Here is a 24384-nt window from a genome sequence, read left to right on the forward strand (position 1 = left end):
CAAAGGTTCTATTTATCTTCTTCTTCTTTTCATTATCACCATCAATAATCACGAATGAATCAGAAACATGAATTTAATCGTAGCAGCTGCAATAGCAGTTCATTATAAGAAGAACAGGAGTATATGTTGATGACAATGAGTGGTGGTTTCGAATTGTGAACAAAACAAACGTTTGCAGCAGGGTTCAATATGGATTTAAGGGTTTTTGTTCACGACAGGAAATAGAAACAGAAAAACCGAACGTGGGGATTATTTGGTGTTTGATCACGACTCCAACAGAAAAGAAATCAAGAAGAAAGTAGAGAGAGAGATATAGGGAGGATGAGAGAGAGAGGCTAGAGAGAGTTGGTCTCGAGTAGAAGAAGTGGTGGAGATAGGCGGTTTTACGGTTGCAGGTTTCGTAGTGTTGGCTGCACAGAAAATGTGTGAATTGAAGGAGGTGTTTGTGGACTGTTATTGTTCGAATAGAACACAAAACAATAAGTAGAAGTGAGAGAGTAGTGGTGGGTATTGCAGGCTGTACAGGCGGCAGGTGGCAGATCATGGGTTCAAGGTGGTGATTTTAGCGATATGGTGGTGGTTAAAGATTAAAGGTGGTGTACCATGGTGATAGTCGATGGTGGTTTGGTGTGTTACTTCATGCCGTGAAGGTGTTGGAGGATGGTGACCAATGGTGGTGGCGTATGGTTGTCAGGAGATGGTGAGATGGTGTCGGTTATCTTGGCTCAAAGTGTGATAACGGCTCGACATGGTGGTTTCATGGTGACAATCAAATGGTTGATGAAAGAAATCGATGGTTTGTGCTTGAGGTTCGATATGGGTGGATTTCGGTTTAGCAAGGGATTCCTTGAACGAGTAGGAGTGGTTAAGGGTTCTGTGGTATGATAAATGAAAACGTGGAGTTTTATAACATCAATTAACAACTGTTTTGGATTTATGTAATCAAATGGAAGACATCAAGAATATTTCGTACGTGAAAAAAAAAATATAAAGGACGATTCTAATTGATAACAAATTTGGATTCATTCATACAATTCAACACTTGATTAATACGAATTGGAGACATAAAAACAAATTAACAACAGTTGGAAAGCGATTGAGAAGGGATTGCGTATTTTGTTATGTGTAAATCTGTATATATATATATATATATATATATATATATATATATATATATATATATATATATATATATATAATTAGGTATTTTATATATTTATTTATGTATATATAATCTGTATATGTATATATTTATATAAGTATATCTGTATTTATATTTTATTTATATTTATATATGTGTATGTATATCATTTTCTTAATATTTTAAAAATAACTAGTATAATTAGATTAATACCATTAATAATACTAATAATTATATTATTAATAATATTTTTGATAAAGACTTATAATAATAAATGATAATTAATAATATGATAATATTAATACTACATCAATGATAATTTTAGTATTGATAATAATGTAATTGATATAAATATTATAATAGTTTTAATAATAATATTATCACTTATATAACAAATTTTATGTACATTTAGTTTATAAATATTTGTTCGTGAATCGTCAGGCTTGGTCAAAGGGTAACTAATTGTCCAAATATAGATTTCAAACCTTTTTCTAGACTTAACATTAAGGTTTTTGCTTATCGTGTCGGAAACATATAGAGATTATGGTTTAAATTTGGTCGGAAATTTCCGGGTCGTTACAGAGTTTAACCATAATTTTTGGATATAGTTTCATGTTCATAATAAAAATCATTTTCTCAGAATAACAACTTTTAAATCAAAGTTTATCATAGTTTTTAATTAACTAACCCAAAACAGCCCGCGGTGTTACTACGACGGCGTAAATCCGATTTTACGGTGTTTTTCGTGTTTCCAGGTTTTAAATCATTAAGTTAGCATATCATATAGATATAGAACATGTGTTTAGTTGATTTTAAAAGTCAAGTTAGAAGGATTAACTTTTGTTTGCGAACAAGTTTAGAATTAACTAAACTATGTTCTAGTGATTACAAGTTTAAACCTTCGAATAAGATAGCTTTATATGTATGAATCGAATGATGTTATGAACATCATTACTACCTTAAGTTCCTTGGATAAACCTACTGGAAAAGAGAAAAATGGATCTAGCTTCAACGGATCCTTGGATGGCTCGAAGTTCTTGAAGCAGAATCATGACACGAAAACAAGTTCAAGTAAGATCATCACTTGAAATAAGATTGTTATTGTTATAGAAATTGAACCAAAGTTTGAATATGATTATTACCTTGTATTAGAATGATAACCTACTGTAAGAAACAAAGATTTCTTGAGGTTGGATGATGAAATGTCCCGTTCTTATTGATTAAAAACGTTCCATATTAATTGATTTCGTTGCGAGGTTTTGACCTCTATATGAGACGTTTTTCAAAGACTGCATTCATTTTTAAAACAAACCATAACCTTTATTTCATAAATAAAGGTTTAAAAAGCTTTACGTAGATTATCAAATAATGATAATCTAAAATATCCTGTTTACACACGACCATTACATAATGGTTTACAATACAAATATGTTACATCGAAATCAGTTTCTTGAATGCAGTTTTTACACAATATCATACAAACATGGACTCCAAATCTTGTCCTTATTTTAGTATGCAACAGCGGAAGCTCTTAATATTCACCTGAGAATAAACATGCTTTAAACGTCAACAAAAATGTTGGTGAGTTATAGGTTTAACCTATATATATCAAATCGTAACAATAGACCACAAGATTTCATATTTCAATACACATCCCATACATAGAGATAAAAATCATTCATATGGTGAACACCTGGTAACCGACAATAACAAGATGCATATATAAGAATATCCCCATCATTCCGGGACACCCTTCGGATATGATATAAATTTCGAAGTACTAAAGCATCCGGTACTTTGGATGGGGTTTGTTAGGCCCAATAGATCTATCTTTAGGATTCGCGTCAATTAGGGTGTCTGTTCCCTAATTCTTAGATTACCAGACTTAATAAAAAGGGGCATATTCGATTTCGATAATTCAACCATAGAATGTAGTTTCACGTACTTGTGTCTATTTTGTAAATCATTTATAAAACCTGCATGTATTCTCATCCCAAAAATATTAGATTTTAAAAGTGGGACTATAACTCACTTTCACAGATTTTTACTTCGTCGGGAAGTAAGACTTGGCCACTGGTTGATTCACGAACCTTAAGTTCCTTGGATGAACCTACTGGAAAAGAGAAAAATGGATCTAGCTTCAATGGATCTTTGGATGGCTCAAAGTTCTTGTATTAGAATGATAACCTACTGTAAGAAACAAAGATTTCTTGAGGTTGGATGATCACCTTACAAGATTGGAAGTGAGCTAGCAAACTTGAAAGTATTCTTGATTTTATGAAACTAGAACTTTTGGAATTTATGAAGAACACTTAGAACTTGAAGATAGAACTTGAGAGAGTTCAATTAGATGAAGAAAATTGAAGAATGAAAGTGTTTGTAGGTGTTTTTGGTCGTTGGTGTATGGATTAGATATAAAGGATATGTAATTTTGTTTTCATGTAAATAAGTCATGAATGATTACTCATATTTTTGTAATCTTATGAGATATTTCATGCTAGTTGCCAAATGATGGTTCCCACATGTGTTAGGTGACTCACATGGGCTGCTAAGAGCTGATCATTGGAGTGTATATACCAATAGTACATACATCTAAAAGCTGTGTATTGTACGAGTACGAATACGGGTGCATACGAGTAGAATTGTTGATGAAACTGAACGAGAATGTAATTGTAAGCATTTTTGTTAAGTAGAAGTATTTTGATAAGTGTATTGAAGTCTTTCAAAAGTGTATAAATACATATTAAAACACTACATGTATATACATTTTAACTGAGTCGTTAAGTCATCGTTAGTCGTTACATGTAAGTGTTGTTTTGAAACCTTTTGGTTAACGATCTTGTTAAATGTTGTTAACCCAATGTTTATAATATCAAAAGAGATTTTAAATTATTATATTATCATGATATTATGATGTACGAATATCTCTTAATATGATATATATACATTAAATGTCGTTACAACGATAAACGTTACATATATGTCTCGTTTCAAAATCATTAAGTTAGTAGTCTTGTTTTTACATATGTAGTTCATTGTTAATATAATTAATGATATGTTTACTTATCATAATATCATGTTAACTATATATATAACCATATATATGTCATCATATAGTTTTTTTTTACAAGTTTTAACGTTCGTGAATCACCGGTCAACTTGGGTGGTCAATTGTCTATATGAAACCTATTTCAATTAATCAAGTCTTAACAAGTTTGATTGCTTAACATGTTGGAAACATTTAATCATGTAAATATCAATCTCAATTAATATATATAAACATGTAAAAGTTCGGGTCACTACAGTACCTACCCGTTAAATAAATTTCGTCCCGAAATTTTAAGCTGTTGAAGGTGTTGACGAATCTTCTGGAAATAGATTCGGGTATTTCTTCTTCATCTGATCTTCACGCTCCCAGGTGAACTCGGGTCCTCTACGAGCATTCCATCGAACCTTAACAATTGGTATCTTGTTTTGCTTAAGTCTTTTAACCTCACGATCCATTATTTCGACGGGTTCTTCGATGAATTGGAGTTTTTCGTTGATTTGGATTTCATCTAATGGAATAGTGAGATCTTCTTTAGCAAAACATTTCTTCAAATTCGAGACGTGGAAAGTGTTATGTACAGCCGCGAGTTGTTGAGGTAACTCAAGTCGGTAAGCTACTGGTCCGACACGATCAATAATCTTGAATGGTCCAATATACCTTGGATTTAATTTCCCTCGTTTACCAAATCGAACAACGCCTTTCCAAGGTGAAACTTTAAGCATGACCATCTCTCCAATTTCAAATTCTATATCTTTTCTTTTAATGTCAGCGTAGCTCTTTTGTCGACTTTGGGCGGTTTTCAACCGTTGTTGAATTTGGATGATCTTCTCGGTAGTTTCTTGTATAATCTCCGGACCCGTAATCTGTCTATCCCCCACCTCACTCCAACAAATCGGAGACCTGCACTTTCTACCATAAAGTGCTTCAAACAGCGCCATCTCAATGCTTGAATGGTAGCTGTTGTTGTAGGAAAATTCTGCTAACGGTAGATGTCGATCCCAACTGTTTCCGAAATCAATAACACATGCTAGTAGCATGTCTTCAAGCGTTTGTATCGTCCTTTCGCTCTGCCCATCAGTTTGTGGATGATAGGCAGTACTCATGTCTAGACGAGTTCCTAATGCTTGCTGTAATGTCTGCCAGAATCTTGAAATAAATCTGCCATCCCTATCAGAGATAATAGAGATTGGTATTCCATGTCTGGAGACGACTTCCTTCAAATACAGTCGTGCTAACTTCTCCATCTTGTCATCTTCTCTTATTGGTAGGAAGTGTGCTGATTTGGTGAGACGATCAACTATTACCCAAATAGTATCAAAACCACTTGCAGTCCTTGGCAATTTAGTGATGAAATCCATGGTAATGTTTTCCCATTTCCATTCCGGGATTTCGGGTTGTTGAAGTAGACCTGATGGTTTCTGATGCTCAGCTTTGACCTTAGAACACGTCAAACATTCTCCTACGTATTTAGCAACATCGGCTTTCATACCCGGCCACCAAAAATGTTTCTTGAGATCCTTGTACATCTTCCCCGTTCCAGGATGTATTGAGTATCTGGTTTTATGAGCTTCTCTAAGTACCATTTCTCTCATATCTCCAAATTTTGGTACCCAAATCCTTTCAACCCTATACCGGGTTCCGTCTTCCCGAATATTAAGATGCTTCTCCGATCCTTTGGGTATTTCATCCTTTAAATTTCCCTCTTTTAAAACTCCTAGTTGCGCCTCCTTTATTTGAGTAGTAATGTTATTATGAATCATTATATTCATAGATTTTACTCGAATGGGTTCTCTGTCCTTCCTGCTCAAGGCATCGGCTACCACATTTGCCTTCCCCGGGTGGTAACGAATCTCAAAGTCGTAATCATTCAATAATTCAATCCACCTACGCTGCCTCATATTCAGTTGTTTCTGATTAAATATGTGTTGAAGACTTTTGTGGTCGGTATATATAATACTTTTGACCCCATATAAGTAGTGCCTCCAAGTCTTTAATGCAAAAACAACCGCGCCTAATTCCAAATCATGCGTCGTATAATTTTGTTCGTGAATCTTCAATTGTCTAGACGCATAAGCAATCACCTTCGTTCGTTGCATTAATACACAACCGAGACCTTGCTTTGATGCATCACAATAAATCACAAAATCATCATTCCCTTCAGGCAATGACAATATAGGTGCCGTAGTTAGCTTTTTCTTCAATAACTGAAACGCTTTCTCTTGTTCATCATTCCATTCAAATTTCTTCCCTTTATGCGTTAATGCAGTCAAGGGTTTTGCTATTCTGGAAAAGTCTTGGATGAACCTTCTGTAGTAACCAGCTAGTCCTAAAAACTGGCGTATGTGTTTTGGAGTTTTCGGGGTTTCCCACTTTTCAACAGTTTCTATCTTTGCCGGATCCACCTTAATACCTTCTTTGTTCACTATGTGACCGAGGAATTGAACTTCTTCCAACCAAAATGCACACTTTGAAAACTTAGCGTACAATTCTTCCTTCCTCAATACTTCTAACACCTTTCTCAAATGTTCACCGTGTTCTTGGTCATTCTTTGAGTAAATAAGTATGTCATCAATGAAAACAATGACAAACTTGTCAAGGTATGGTCCACACACTCGGTTCATAAGGTCCATGAACACAGCTGGTGCATTAGTTAAACCAAACGGCATGACCATAAACTCGTAATGACCGTAACGTGTTCTGAAAGCAGTCTTTGGAATATCATCTTCTTTCACCCGCATTTGATGATACCCGGAACGTAAGTCAATCTTTGAATAAACAGACGAGCCTTGTAGTTGATCAAATAAGTCGTCGATTCTCGGTAGTGGGTAGCGGTTCTTGATGGTAAGTTTGTTCAACTCTCGGTAGTCGATACACAACCTGAATGTACCATCTTTCTTCTTGACAAACAAAACAGGAGCTCCCCACGGTGATGTGCTTGGTCGAATGAAACCACGCTCTAAAAGTTCTTGTAATTGGCTTTGCAGTTCTTTCATCTCGCTGGGTGCGAGTCTGTAAGGAGCACGAGCTATTGGTGCAGCTCCTGGTACAAGATCTATTTGAAATTCAACGGATCGATGTGGGGGTAATCCCGGTAATTCTTTCGGAAATACATCGAGAAATTCTTTTGCAATGGGAACATCATTGATGCTCTTTTCTTCAGTTTGTACTTTCTCGACGTGTGCTAGAACAGCATAGCAACCTTTTCTTATTAGTTTTTGTGCCTTCAAATTACTAATAAGATGTAGCTTCGTGTTGCCCTTTTCTCCGTACACCATTAAGGGTTTTCCTTTTTCTCGTATAATGCGAATTGCATTTTTGTAACAAACGATCTCCGCTTTCACTTCTTTCAACCAGTCCATACCGATTATCACATCAAAACTCCCTAACTCTACTGGTATCAAATCAATCTTAAATGTTTCGCTAACCAGTTTAATTTCTCGATTCCGACATATATTATCTGCTGAAATTAATTTACCATTTGCTAATTCGAGTAAAAATTTACTATCCAAAGGCGTCAATGGACAACTTAATTTAGCACAAAAATCTCTACTCATATAGCTTCTATCCGCACCCGAATCAAATAAAACGTAAGCAGATTTATTGTCAATAAGAAACGTACCCGTAACAAGCTCCGGGTCTTCCTGTGCCTCTATCGCATTAATATTGAAAACTCTTCCACGGCCTTGTCCATTCGTGTTCTCCTGGTTCGGGCAATTTCTAATAATGTGGCCTGGTTTTCCACATTTATAACAAACTACATTGGCATAACTTGCTCCGACACTACTTGCTCCGCCATTACTCGTTCCGACACCATTTGTTCCTTTCGTTCTATTAGCCCCTGGTCCGTAGACCTCACACTTCGCCGCGCTATGACCATTTCTTTTACACTTGTTGCAAAATTTGGTGCAGAACCCCGAGTGATTCTTTTCACACCTTTGGCATAGCTGCTTCTGATTTTTGTTGTTGCGGTTATTATTGTTGTTGGGATGATTGTTGTAGTTGCTGTTGTTGTTGTTGTTGTTGTTGTTGTTGGGCCGTTTGTTGTAGTTGCGATTGATGTTGCGATTGTTGGGATAATTGTTGCGATTATTGTTGTAATTACTGTTGTTGTTGTATTGGTGATTCTTATCACCGTTTTCCTCCCACTTTCTTTTGACTTGCTTCACATTGGCCTCTTCAGCAGTCTGTTCTTTAATTCTTTCTTCAATCTGGTTCACTAGTTTGTGAGCCATTCTACATGCCTGTTGTATGGAGGCGGGCTCGTGTGAACTTATATCTTCTTGGATTCTTTCCGGTAATCCTTTCACAAACGCGTCGATCTTCTCTTCCTCATCTTCGAATGCTCCCGGACACAATAGGCACAATTCTGTGAATCGTCTTTCGTACGTGGTAATATCAAATCCTTGGGTTCGTAACCCTCTAAGTTCTGTCTTGAGCTTATTGACCTCGGTTCTGGGACGGTACTTCTCGTTCATCAAGTGCTTGAATGCTGACCACGGTAGTGCGTACGCATCATCTTGTCCCACTTGCTCTAGATAGGTATTCCACCATGTTAACGCAGAACCTGTGAAGGTATGCGTAGCGTACTTCACTTTGTCCTCTTCAGTACACTTACTTATGGCAAACACCGATTCAACCTTCTCGGTCCACCGTTTCAATCCGATCGGTCCTTCGGTTCCATCAAATTCCAAAAAATTTGCAGGCAGTGAATTCTTTGTAGGTGCATCCTACACGATTTCCTGTACTGCTAGATCCAAGGTTATTGTTGGTATGTAGCGCAGCCTGTACTGCGGCTATGTTTGAAGCTAGAAAAGTACGGAATTCCTCTTCATTCATATTCACGGTGTGTCGAGTAGTCGGTGCCATTTCCTTCAAAATAGTTAAATGGAACAAGTTAATCATACAGAATATTAAGAGTAGTTAATAGTATTTTTTAGCATAATATGAACTCATTTATAAAAGCTTTTTCTTCATATTAGCGTTTTATAAGTTTAAATTCGGGTAGTACCTACCCGTTAAGTTCATACTTAGTAGCTAATATACAATTCAACTACTACAATTCTATATGAAAAACTGATTGTAATAATATTTCGCGTTCAAACTTTTATACAATATTTTACAAACTTACAATACCGCTTATTTTACATAAAGCATGAAATATAGCACACAATAACTTTGATACAAGATAGTTGTGAAGACAATTCTAGCTAGTACACAAGTCGTTCGGCAAAGGCAATAAAGACACGTAATTCATACGTCCAGAAACAAGTCATGCATTCTGGTTTTACTAGGACTACTTCCCATCCTTGGTCTTGTGCAACATAACCGTTATGGCCGTTGATAAGACAGCGTGTTGTAACGTCATCAAAGGGACGAGGGTTACGTAATGTCCAACAGTCCCGTAATAATCTAAAAACCTCATTTCTTACCCCAATTACCGACTCCGTCACTTGTGGAAACGTTTTGTTTAATAGTTGTAGCCCGATGTTCTTGTTCTCACTTTGGTGAGAAGCGAACATTACTAATCCGTAAGCATAACATGCTTCTTTATGTTGCATGTTAGCCGCTTTTTCTAAATCACGAAGTCCAATATTCGGATATATTGAGTCAAAATAATTTCTTAACCCGTTGCGTAAAATAGCATTTGGGTTCCCCGCAATATATGCGTCAAAGTAAACACATCGTAACTTATGGGTTTCCCAATGTGATATCCCCCATCTTTCAAACGAAAGTCTCTTATAAACCAAGACATTCTTGGAACGTTCTTCGAATGTCTTACAAACTGATCTCGCCTTAAATAGTTGTGCCGAAGAATTCTGGCCGACTCTAGACAAGATTTCATCAATCATGTCTCCGGGTAGGTCTCTTAAAATATTGGGTTGTCTATCCATTTTGTGTTTTTAAACTGTAAAATAGACAAGAGTTAGTTTCATAAAAAAATACTTATTAATACAAGCAATTTTTACATATATCGTAAAGCATAAGAACACTATATTACATATATTACACCACACGAATACAACTATCTTATTCCGACTCGCTCGTTTCTTCTTCTTCGGTTTTGGTTCGTTTTGCCAAGTTTCTAGGGATATATGATGTTCCCCTAATACGAGCCGTCGTTGTCCACATTGGTTTAGAAAAACCTGGTGGTTTAGAGGTTCCCGGGTCATTGTTACAACTTAAGGACTTCGGGGGTTGACGATACATATAAAGTTCATCGGGGTTGGAATTAGATTTCTCTATTTTTATGCCCTTTCCCTTATTATTTTCTTTTGCCTTTTTAAATTCAGTTGGGGTAATTTCTATAACATCATCGGAATTCTCGTCGGAATCCGATTCATCGGAGAATTGGTAATCCTCCCAATATTTTGCTTCCTTGGCGGAAACACCATTGACCATAATTAACTTTGGTCGGTTGGTTGAGGATTTTCTTTTACTTAACCGTTTTATTATTTCCCCCACCGGTTCTATTTCTTCATCCGGTTCCGATTCTTCTTCCGGTTCCGATTCTTCTTCCGGTTCTGACTCTTCTTCCGGTTCCTCTTCGGGAACTTGTGAATCAGTCCACAAATCATTCCAATTTACATTTGACTCTTCATTATTATTAGGTGAGTCAATGGGACTTGTTCTAGAGGTAGACATATATCACATAATATCAAACACGTTAAGAGATTAATATATCACATAATATTCATATGTTAAAATATATAGTTTCCAACAAAAATGTTAAGCAATCATTTTTAAAGAAAACACGGTCGAAGTCCAGACTCACTAATGCATCCTAACAAACTCGATAAGACACACTAATGCAAATTTTCTGGTTCTCTAAGACCAACGCTCGGATACCAACTGAAATGTCCCGTTCTTATTGATTAAAAACGTTCCATATTAATTGATTTCGTTGCGAGGTTTTGACCTCTATATGAGACGTTTTTCAAAGACTGCATTCATTTTTAAAACAAACCATAACCTTTATTTCATAAATAAAGGTTTAAAAAGCTTTACGTAGATTATCAAATAATGATAATCTAAAATATCCTGTTTACACACGACCATTACATAATGGTTTACAATACAAATATGTTACATCGAAATCAGTTTCTTGAATGCAGTTTTTACACAATATCATACAAACATGGACTCCAAATCTTGTCCTTATTTTAGTATGCAACAGCGGAAGCTCTTAATATTCACCTGAGAATAAACATGCTTTAAACGTCAACAAAAATGTTGGTGAGTTATAGGTTTAACCTATATATATCAAATCGTAACAATAGACCACAAGATTTCATATTTCAATACACATCCCATACATAGAGATAAAAATCATTCATATGGTGAACACCTGGTAACCGACAATAACAAGATGCATATATAAGAATATCCCCATCATTCCGGGACACCCTTCGGATATGATATAAATTTCGAAGTACTAAAGCATCCGGTACTTTGGATGGGGTTTGTTAGGCCCAATAGATCTATCTTTAGGATTCGCGTCAATTAGGGTGTCTGTTCCCTAATTCTTAGATTACCAGACTTAATAAAAAGGGGCATATTCGATTTCGATAATTCAACCATAGAATGTAGTTTCACGTACTTGTGTCTATTTTGTAAATCATTTATAAAACCTGCATGTATTCTCATCCCAAAAATATTAGATTTTAAAAGTGGGACTATAACTCACTTTCACAGATTTTTACTTCGTCGGGAAGTAAGACTTGGCCACTGGTTGATTCACGAACCTTAAGTTCCTTGGATGAACCTACTGGAAAAGAGAAAAATGGATCTAGCTTCAATGGATCTTTGGATGGCTCAAAGTTCTTGTATTAGAATGATAACCTACTGTAAGAAATAAAGATTTCTTGAGGTTGGATGATCACCTTACAAGATTGGAAGTGAGCTAGCAAACTTGAAAGTATTCTTGATTTTATGAAACTAGAACTTTTGGAATTTATGAAGAACACTTAGAACTTGAAGATAGAACTTGAGAGAGTTCAATTAGATGAAGAAAATTGAAGAATGAAAGTGTTTGTAGGTGTTTTTGGTCGTTGGTGTATGGATTAGATATAAAGGATATGTAATTTTGTTTTCATGTAAATAAGTCATGAATGATTACTCATATTTTTGTAATCTTATGAGATATTTCATGCTAGTTGCCAAATGATGGTTCCCACATGTGTTAGGTGACTCACATGGGCTGCTAAGAGCTGATCATTGGAGTGTATATACCAATAGTACATACATCTAAAAGCTGTGTATTGTACGAGTACAAATACGGGTGCATACGAGTAGAATTGTTGATGAAACTGAACGAGAATGTAATTGTAAGCATTTTTGTTAAGTAGAAGTATTTTGATAAGTGTATTGAAGTCTTTCAAAAGTGTATAAATACATATTAAAACACTACATGTATATACATTTTAACTGAGTCGTTAAGTCATCGTTAGTCGTTACATGTAAGTGTTGTTTTGAAACCTTTAGGTTAACGATCTTGTTAAATGTTGTTAACCCAATGTTTATAATATAAAAAGAGATTTTAAATTATTATATTATCATGATATTATGATGTACGAATATCTCTTAATATGATATATATACATTAAATGTCGTTACAACGATAAACGTTACATATATGTCTCGTTTCAAAATCATTAAGTTAGTAGTCTTGTTTTTACATATGTAGTTCATTGTTAATATAATTAATGATATGTTTACTTATCATAATATCATGTTAACTATATATATAATCATATATATGTCATCATATAGTTTTTTTTTACAAGTTTTAACGTTCGTGAATCACCGGTCAACTTGGGTGGTCAATTGTCTATATGAAACCTATTTCAATTAATCAAGTCTTAACAAGTTTGATTGCTTAACATGTTGGAAACATTTAATCATGTAAATATCAATCTCAATTAATATATATAAACATGTAAAAGTTCGGGTCACTACAGATGATCACCTTACAAGATTGGAAGTGAGCTAGCAAACTTGAAAGTATTCTTGATTTTATGTAACTAGAACTTGTAGAATTTATGAAGAACACTTAGAACTTGAAGATAGAACTTGAGAGAGATCAATTAGATGAATAAAATTAAAGAATGAAAGTGTTTGTAGGTATTTTTTATCGTTGGTGTATGGATTAGATATAAAGGATATGTAATTTTGTTTTCATGTAAATAAGTCATGAATGATTACTCATATTTTTGTAATTTTATGAGATATTTCATGCTAGTTGAAAAATGATGGTTCTCACATGTGTTAGGTGACTCACATGGGCTTCTAAGAGCTGATCATTGGAGTGTATATACCAATAGTACATACATCTAAAAGCTGTGTATTATACGAGTACGAATACGGGTGCATACGAGTAGAATTGTTGATGAAACTGAACGAGGATGTAATTGTAAGCATTTTTGTTAAGTAGAAGTATTTTGATAAGTGTATTGAAGTCTTTTAAAAGTTTATAAATACATATTAAAACACTACATGTATATACATTTTAACTGAGTCGTTAAGTCATCGTTAGTCGTTACATGTAAGTGTTGTTTTGAAACCTTTAGGTTAACGATCTTGTTAAATGTTGTTAACCCAATGTTTATAATATCAAATGAGATTTTAAATTATTATATTATCATGATATTATCATGTATGAATATCTCTTAATATGATATATATACATTAAATGTCTTTACAACGATAATCGTTACATATATGTCTCGTTTAAAAATTATTAAGTTAGTAGTCTTGTTTTTACATATGTAGTTCATTGTTAATATACTTAATGATATGTTTACTTATCATAGTATCATGTTAACTATATATATATATCCATATATATGTCATCATATAGTTTTTACAAGTTTTAACGTTCGTGAATCACCGGTCAACTTGGGTGGTCAATTGTCTATATGAAACATATTTCAATTAATCAAGTCTTAACAAGTTTGATTGCTTAACATGTTGGAAACATTTAATCATGTAAATATCAATCTCAATTAATATATATAAACATGGAAAAGTTCGGGTCACTACAGTACCTACCCGTTAAATAAATTTCGTCCCGAAATTTTAAGCTTTTGAAGGTGTTGACGAATCTTCTGGAATTAGATGCGGGTATTTCTTCTTCATCTGATCTTCACGCTCCCAGGTGAACTCGGGTCCTCTACGAGCATTCCATCGAACCTTAACAATTGGTATCTTGTTTTGCTTAAGTCTTTTAACCTCACGATCCATTATTTCGACGGGTTCTTCGATGAATTGAAGTTTTTTGTTGATTTGGATTTCATCTAACGGAATAGTGAGATCTTCTTTAGCAAAACATTTCTTCAAATTCGAGACGTGGAAAGTGTTATGTACAGCCGCGAGTTGTTGAGGTAACTCAAGAAGGTAAGCTATTGGTCCGACACGATCAATAATCTTGAATGGTCCAATATACCTTGGATTTAATTTCCCTCCTTTACCAAATCGAACAACGCCTTTCCAAGGTGCAACTTTAAGCATGACCATCTCTCCAATTTCAAATTCTATATCTTTTCTTTTAATGTCAACGTAGCTCTTTTGTCGACTTTAGGCGGTTTTCAACTGTTGTTGAATTTGGATGATCTTCTCGGTAGTTTCTTGTATAATCTCCGGACCCGTAATCTGTCTATCCCCCACTTCACTCCAACAAATCAGAGACCTGCACTTTCTACCATAAAGTGCTTCAAACGGCGCCATCTCAATGCTTGCATGGTAGTTGTTGTTGTAGGAAAATTCTGCTAACGGTAGATGTCGATCCCAACTTTTTCCGAAATCAATAACACATGCTCGTAGCATGTCTTCAAGCGTTTGTATCGTCCTTTCGCTCTGCCCATCAGTTTGTGGATGATAGGCAGTACTCATGTCTAGACGAGTTCCTAATGCTTGCTGTAATGTCTGCCAGAATCTTGAAATAAATCTGCCATCCCTATCAGAGATAATAGAGATTGGTATTCCATGTCTGGAGATGACTTCCTTCAAATACAGTCGTCCTAACTTCTCCATCTTGTCATCTTCTCTTATTGGCAGGAAGTGTGCTAATTTGGTGAGACGATCAACTATTACCCAAATAGTATCAAAACCACTTGCAGTCCTTGGCAATTTAGTGATGAAATCCATGGTAATGTTTTCCCATTTCCATTCCGGGATTTCGGGTTGTTGAAGTAGACCTGATGGTTTCTGATGCTCAGCTTTGACCTTAGAACACGTCAAACATTCTCCTACGTATTTAGCAACATCGGCTTTCATACCCGGCCACCAAAAATGTTTCTTGAGATCCTTGTACATCTTCCCCGTTCCAGGATGTATTGAGTATCTGGTTTTATGAGCTTCTCTAAGTACCATTTCTCTCATATCTCCAAATTTTGGTACCCAAATCCTTTCAGCCCTATACCGGGTTTCGTCTTCCCGAATATTAAGATGCTTCTCCGATCCTTTGGGTATTTCATCCTTTAAATTTCCCTCTTTTAAAACTCCTTGTTGCGCCTCCTTTATTTGAGTAGTAAGGTTATTGTGAATCATTATATTCATAGATTTTACTCGAATGGGTTCTCTGTCCTTCCTGCTCAAGGCATCGGCTACCACATTTGCCTTCCCCGGGTGGTAACGAATCTTAAAGTCGTAATCATTCAATAATTCAATCCACCTACGCTGCCTCATATTCAGTTGTTTCTGATTAAATATGTGTTGAAGACTTTTGTGGTCGGTATATATAATACTTTTGACCCCATATAAGTAGTGCCTCCAAGTCTTTAATGCAAAAACAACCGCGCCTAATTCCAAATCATGCGTCGTATAATTTTGTTCGTGAATCTTCAATTGTCTAGACGCATAAGCAATCACCTTCGTTCGTTGCATTAATACACAACCGAGACCTTGCTTTGATGCATCACAATAAATCACAAAATCATCATTCCCTTCAGGCAATGACAATATAGGTGCCGTAGTTAGCTTTTTCTTCAATGACTGAAACGCTTTCTCTTGTTCATCATTCCATTCAAATTTCTTCCCTTTATGCGTTAATGCAGTCAAGGGTTTTGCTATTCTGGAAAAGTCTTGGATGAACCTTCTGTAGTAACCAGCTAGTCCTAAAAACTGGCGTATGTGTTTCGGAGTTTTCAGGGTTTCCCACTTTTCAACAGTTTCTATCTTTGCCGGATCCACCTTAATACCTTCTTTGTTCACTATATGACCGAGGATTTGAACTTCTTCCAACCAAAATGCACACTTTGAAAACTTAGCGTACAATTCTTCCTTCCTCAATACTTCTAACACCTTTCTCAAATGTTCACCGTGTTCTTGGTCATTCTTTGAGTAAATAAGTATGTCATCAATGAAAACAATGACAAACTTGTCAAGGTATGGTCCACACACTCAGTTCAAAAGGTCCATGAACACAGCTGGTGCATTAGTTAAACCAAACGGCATGACCATAAACTCGTAATGACCGTAACGTGTTCTGAAAGCAGTCTTTGGAATATCATCTTCTTTCACCCGCATTTGATGATACCCGGAACGTAAGTCAATCTTTGAATAAACAGACGAGCCTTGTAGTTGATCAAATAAGTCGTCAATTCTCGATAGTGGGTAGCGGTTCTTGATGGTAAGTTTGTTCAACTCTCGGTAGTCGATACACAACCTGAATGTACCATCTTTCTTCTTGACAAACAAAACAGGAGCTCCCTACGGTGATGTGCTTGGTCGAATGAAACCACGCTCTAAAAGTTCTTGTAATTGGCTTTGCAGTTCTTTCATCTCACTGGGTGCGAGTCTGTAAGGAGCACGAGCAATTGGTGCAGCTCCTGGTACGAGATCTATTTGAAATTCAACGGATCGATGTGGGGGTAATCCCGGTAATTCTTTCGAAAATACATTGGGAAATTCTTTTGCAATGGGAACATCATTGATGCTCTTTTCTTCAGTTTGTACTTTCTCGACGTGTGCTAGAACAGCATAGCAACCTTTTCTTATTAGTTTTTGTGCCTTCAAATTACTAATAAGATGTAGCTTCGTGTTGCCCTTTTCTCCGTACACCATTAAGGGTTTTCCTTTTTCTCGTATAATGCGAATTGCATTTTTGTAACAAACGATCTCTGCTTTCACTTCTTTCAACCAGTCCATACCGATTATCACATCAAAACTCCCTAACTCTACTGGTATCAAATCAATCTTAAATGTTTCGCTAACCAGTTTAATTTCTCGATTCCGACATATATTATCTGCTGAAATTAATTTACCATTTGCTAATTCGAGTAAAAATTTACTATCCAAAGGCGTTAATGGACAACTCAATTTAGCACAAAAATCTCTACTCATATAGCTTCTATCCGCACCCGAATCAAATAAAACCTAAGCAGATTTATTGTCAATAAGAAACGTACCCATAACAAGCTCCGGGTCTTCCTGTGCCTCTGCCGCATTAATATTAAAAACTCTTCCGCGGCCTTGTCCATTCGTGTTCTCCTGGTTCGGGCAATTTCTAATAATGTGGCCCGGTTTTCCACATTTATAACAAGCTACATTGGCATAACTTGCTCCGAAACTACTTGCTCTGCCATTACTCGTTCCGACACCATTTGTTCCTTTCGTTCTATTAACCCCTGGTCCGTAGACCTCACACTTCGCCGCGCTATGACCATTTCTTTTACACTTGTTGAAAAATTTGGTGCAGAACCCCGAGTGATACTTTTCACACCTTTGGCATAGCTGCTTCTGATTGTTGTTGTTGTTGCGGTTATTATTGTTGTTGGGATGATTGTTGTAGTTGCTGTTGTTGTTGTTGTTGTTGTTGTTTTTGGGCCGTTTGTTGTAGTTGCGATTGATGTTGCGATTGTTGGGATAATTGTTGCGATTATTGTTGTAATTGCTGTTGTTGTTGTATTGGTGATTCTTATCACCGTTTTCCTCCCACTTTCTTTCGACTTGCTTCACATTGGCCTCTTCAGCAGTCTGTTCTTTAATTCTTTCTTCAATCTGGTTCACTAGTTTGTGAGCCATTCTACATGCCTGTTGTATGGAGGTGGGCTCGTGTGAACTTATATCTTCTTGGATTCTTTCCGGTAATCCTTTCACAAACGCGTCGATCTTCTCTTCCTCATCTTCGAATGCTCCCGGACACAATAGGCACAATTCTGTGAATCGTCTTTCGTACGTGGTAATATCAAATCCTTGGGTTCGTAACCCTCTAAGTTCTGTCTTGAGCTTATTGACCTCGGTTCTGGGACGGTACTTCTCGTTCATCAAGTGCTTGAATGCTGACCACGGTAGTGCGTACGCATCGTCTTGTCCCACTTGCTCTAGATAGGTATTCCACCATGTTAACGCAGAACCTATGAAGGTATGCGTAGCGTACTTCACTTTGTCCTCTTCAGTACACTTACTTATGGCAAACACTGATTCGACTTTCTCGGTCCACCGTTTCAATCCGATCGGTCCTTCGGTTCCATCAAATTCCAAAGGTTTGCAGGCAGTGAATTCTTTGTAGGTGCATCCTACACGGTTTCCTGTACTGCTAGATCCAAGGTTATTGTTGGTATGTAGCGCGGCCTATACTGCGGCTATGTTTGAAGCTATAAAAGTACGGAATTCCTCTTCATTCATATTCACGGTGTGTCGAGTAGTCGGTGCCATTTCCTTCAAAATAGTCAAATGGAACAAGTTAATCATACAGAATATTAAGAGTAGTTAATAGTATTTTGTAGCATAATATGAACTCATTTATAAAAGCTTTTTCTTCATATTAGCGTTTTATAAGTTTAAATTCGGGTAGTACCTACCCGTTAAGTTCATACTTAGTAGCTAATATACAATTCAACTACTACAATTCTATATGAAAAACTGATTATAATAATATTTCACGTTCAAACTTTTACACAATATTTTACAAACTTACAATACCGCTTATTTTACATATAGCATGAAATATAGCACACAATAAATTTGATACAAGATGGTTGTGAAGATAATTCTAGCTAGTACACAAGTCGTTCAGCAAAGGCAATAAAGACACGTAATTCATATGTCCAGAAACAAGTCATGCATTCTAGTTTTACTAGGATTACTTCCCATCCTTGGTCTTGTGGAACATAACCGTTATGGCCGTTGATAAGACAGCGTGTTGTAACGTCGTCAAAGGGACGAGGGTTACGTAATGACCAACAGTCCCGTAACAATCTAAAAACCTCATTTCTTACCCCAATTACCGACTCCGTCACTTGTGAGAACGTTTTGTTTAATAGTTGTAGCCCGATGTTCTTGTTCTCACTTTGGTGAGAAGCGAACATTACTAATCCGTAAGCATAACATGCTTCTTTATGTTGCATGTTAGCCGCTTTTTCTAAATCACGAAGTCCAATATTCGGATATATTGAGTCAAAATAATTTCTTAACCCATTGCGTAAAATAGCATTTGGGTTCCCCGCAATATATGCGTCAAAGTAAACACATTGTAACTTATGGATTTCCCAATGTGATATCCCCCATCTTTCGAACGAAAGCCTTTTATAAACCAAGGCATTCTTGGAACGTTATTCGAATGTCTTACAAACTGATCTCGCCTTAAATAGTTGTGCCGAAAAATTCTGACCGACTCTAGACAAGATTTCATCAATCATGTCTCCGGGTAGGTCTCTTAAAATATTGGGTTGTCTATCCATTTTGTGTTTTTATACTGTAAAATAGACAAGAGTTAGATTCATAAAAAAAATACTTATTAATACAAGCAATTTTTACATATATCATAAAGCATAAGCACACTATATTACATATATTACACCACACGAATACAACTATCTTATTTCGACTCGCTTGTCTCTTCTTCTTCGGTTTTGGTTCGTTTTGCCAAGTTTCTAGGGATATATGATGTTCCCCTAATATGAGCCATCGTTTTACACATTGGTTTAGAAAAACCTGGTGGTTTAGAGGTTCCCGGGTCATTGTTACAACTTAAGGACTTCGGGGGTTGACGATACATATAAAGTTCATCGGGGTTGGAATTAGATTTCTCTATTTTATGCCCTTTCCCTTATTATTTTCTTTTGCCTTTTTAAATTCAGTTGGGGTAATTTCTATAACATCATCGGAATTCTCGTCGAAATCCGATTCATCGGAGAATTGGTAATCCTCCCAATATTTTGCTTCCTTGGCGGAAACACCATTGACCATAATTAACCTTGGTCGATTGGTTGAGGATTTTCTTTTACTTAACCATTTTATTATTTCCCCCACCGGTTCTATTTCTTCATCCGGTTCCGATTCTTCTTCCGGTTCCGATTCTTCTTCCGGTTCCGACTCTTCTTCCGGTTCCTCTTCGGGAACTTGTGAATCAGTCCACGAATCATTCCAATTTACATTTGACTCTTCATTATTATTAGGTGAGTCAATGGGACTTGTTCTAGAGGTAGACATCTATCACATAATATAAAACGCGTTAAGAGATTAATATATCACATAATATTCACATGTTAAAAATATATAGTTTCCAACAAAATTTGTTAAGCAATCATTTTTCAAGTAAACACGGTCAAAGTCCAGACTCACTAATGCATCCTAACAAACTCAATAAGACACACTAATGCAAAATTCTGGTTCTCTAAGACCAACGCTCGGATACCAACTGAAATGTCCCGTTCTTATTGATTAAAAACGTTCCATATTAATTGATTTCGTTGCGAGGTTTTGACCTCTATATGAGACGTTTTTCAAAGAATGCATTCATTTTAAAACAAACCATAACCTTTATTTCATCAATAAAGGTTTAAAAAGCTTTACGTAGATTATCAAATAATGATAATCTAAAATATCCTGTTTACACACGACCATTACATAATGGTTTACAATACAAATATGTTACAACAAAATAAGTTTCTTGAATGCAGTTTTTACACAATATCATACAAGCATGGACTCCAAATCTTGTCCTTATTTAAGTATGCGACAGCGGAAGCTCTTAATAATCACTTGAGAATAAACATGCTTAAAACGTCAACAAAAATGTTGGTGAGTTATAGGTTTAACCTATATATATCAAATCATAATAATAGACCACAAGATTTCATATTTCAATACACATCCCATACATAGAGATAAAAATCATTCATATGGTGAACACCTGGTAACCGACATTAACAAGATGCATATATAAGAATATCCCCATCATTCCGGGACACCCTTCGGATATGATATAAATTTCGAAGTACTAAAGCATCCGGTACTTTGGATGGGGTTTGTTAGGCCCAATAGATCTATCTTTAGGATTCGCGTCAATTAGGGTGTCTGTTCCCTAATTCTTAGATTACCAGACTTAATAAAAAGGGCATATTCGATTTCGATAATTCAACCATAGAATGTAGTTTCACGTACTTGTGTCTATTTTGTAAATCATTTATAAAACCTGCATGTATTCTCATCCCAAAATATTAGATTTTAAAAGTGGGACTATAACTCACTTTGACAGATTTTTACTTCGTCGGGAAGTAAGACTTGGCCACTGGTTGATTCACGAACCTATAACAATATATACATATATATATCAAAGTATGTTCAAAATATATTTACAACACTTTTAATATATTTTGATGTTTTAAGTTTATTAAGTCAGCTGTCCTCGTTAGTAACCTACAACTAGTTGTCCACAGTTAGATGTACAGAAATAAATCGATAAATATTATCTTGAATCAATCCACGACCCAGTGTATACGTATCTCAGTATTGATCACAACTCAAACTATATATATTTTGGAATCAACCTCAACCCTGTATAGCTAACTCCAACATTCACATATAGAGTGTCTATGGTTGTTCCGAAATATATATAGATGTGTCGACATGATAGGTCGAAACATTGTATACGTGTCTATGGTATCTCAAGATTACATAATATACAATACAAGTTGATTAAGTTATGGTTGGAATAGATTTGTTACCAATTTTCACGTAGCTAAAATGAGAAAAATTATCCAATCTTGTTTTACCCATAACTTCTTCATTTTAAATCCGTTTTGAGTGAATCAAATTGCTATGGTTTCATATTAAACTCTATTTTATGAATCTAAACAGAAAAATTATAGGTTTATAGACAGAAAAATAAGTTACAAGTCATTTTTGTAAAGGTAGTCATTTCAGTCGAAAGAACGACGTCTAGATGACCATTTTAGAATACATACTTCCACTTTGAGTTTAACCATAATTTTTGGATATAGTTTCATGTTCATAATAAAAATCATTTTCTCAGAATAACAACTTTTAAATCAAAGTTTATCATAGTTTTTTATTAACTAACCCAAAACAGCCCGCGGTGTTACTACGACGGCGTAAATCCGGTTTTACGGTGTTTTTCGTGTTTTCAGGTTTTAAATCATTAAGTTAGCATATCATATAGATATAGAACATGTTTTTAGTTGATTTTAAAAGTCAAGTTAGAAGGATTAACTTTTTTTTGCGAACAAGTTTAGAATTAACTAAACTATGTTCTAGTGATTACAAGTTTAAACCTTCGAATAAGATAGCTTTATATGTATGAATTGAATGATGTTATGAACATCATTACTACCTTAAGTTCCTTGGATAAACCTACTGGAAAAGAGAAAAATGGATCTAGCTTCAACGGATCCTTGGATGGCTCGAAGTTCTTGAAGCAGAATCATGACACGAAAACAAGTTCAAGTAAGATCATCACTTGAAATAAGATTTTTATTGTTATAGAAATTGAACCAAAGTTTGAATATGATTATTACCTTGTATTAGAATGATAACCTACTGTAAGAAACAAAAATTTCTTGAGGTTGGATGATCACCTTACAAGATTGGAAGTGAGCTAGCAAACATGAAGAACACTTAGAACTTGAAGATAGAACTTGAGAGAGATCAATTAGATGAAGAAAATTGAAGAATGAAAGTGTTTGTAGGTATTTTTGGTCGTTGATGTATGGATTAGATATAAAGGATATGTAATTTTGTTTTCATGTAAATAAGTCATGAATGATTACTCATATTTTTGTAATTTTATGAGATATTTCATGCTAGTTGCCAAATGATGGTTCCCACATGTGTTAGGTGACTCACATGGGCTGCTAAGAGCTGATCATTGGAGTGTATATACCAATAGTACATACATCTAAAAGCTGTGTATTGTACGAGTACGAATACGGGTGCATACGAGTAGAATTGTTGATGAAACTGAACGAGGATGTAATTGTAAGCATTTTTGTTAAGTAGAAGTATTTTGATAAGTGTATTGAAGTCTTTCAAAAGTTTATAAATACATATTAAAACACTACATGTATATACATTTTAACTGAGTCGTTAAGTCATCGTTAGTCATTACATGTAAGTGTTGTTTTGAAACCTTTAGGTTAACGATCTTGTTAAATGTTGTTAACCCAATGTTTATAATATCAAATGAGATTTTAAATTATTATATTATCATGATATTATCATGTATGAATATCTCTTAATATGATATATATATACATTAAATGTCTTTACAACGATAATCGTTACATATATGTCTCGTTTAAAAATTATTAAGTTAGTAGTCTTGTTTTTACATATGTAGTTGATTGTTAATATAGTTAATGATATGTTTACTTATCATAGTATCATGTTAACTATATATATATCCATATATATGTCATCATATAGTTTTTACAAGTTTTAACGTTCGTGAATCACCGGTCAACTTGGGTGGTCAATTGTCTATATGAAACATATTTCAATTAATCAAGTCTTAACAAGTTTGATTGCTTAACATGTTGGAAACATTTAATCATGTAAATATCAATCTCAATTAATATATATAAACATGGAAAAGTTCGGGTCACTACATGTAACATATGGTTGAAGTCGAAAGAATTTGTCATTCATTCAGAAGCATAAATATGGTTCGACAATAATCGACGATGTGTCCTGGGTATGGTTGTTATCAGTATTCTCGGAGTTTTCGGATGTTCAAACAAGAAAAATGAAGTCATGTACATGGCACATGGTGGTGATTAGGTTGATCGAGTCCAATCACCATCACGAGTAATTAGAACTTTGGTATGACTTACTATAATATAACCACGTTGATCGAGTGTCGTTATATTATACTAACTCATACCTCCATTCCCACATCACCCCATAGATTCAAGTTTGTGTAATCGTGAAGATCTAAAATGAACAAAGTGTAACGACG

At 35.2% G+C, this 24384-nt stretch overlaps 1 protein-coding gene across 1 annotated transcript in view; it reads left to right on the plus strand.

The window, feature by feature from the left end:
* Positions 1-660: 660 nt before the first annotated feature.
* The window catches only part of LOC139875880 (uncharacterized), a 92434-nt gene continuing 68710 nt past the window's right edge, over positions 661-24384 (plus strand). Inside the window, exon 1 of the mRNA XM_071863172.1 lies at positions 661-879. Coding sequence (XP_071719273.1) covers positions 661-879 — 219 coding nt within the window. The remainder of the gene's footprint in view (positions 880-24384) is intronic.

Source organism: Rutidosis leptorrhynchoides, chromosome 11, assembly GCF_046630445.1.
Source record: "Rutidosis leptorrhynchoides isolate AG116_Rl617_1_P2 chromosome 11, CSIRO_AGI_Rlap_v1, whole genome shotgun sequence".
In the NCBI taxonomy this organism is placed as follows: domain Eukaryota; kingdom Viridiplantae; phylum Streptophyta; class Magnoliopsida; order Asterales; family Asteraceae; genus Rutidosis; species Rutidosis leptorrhynchoides.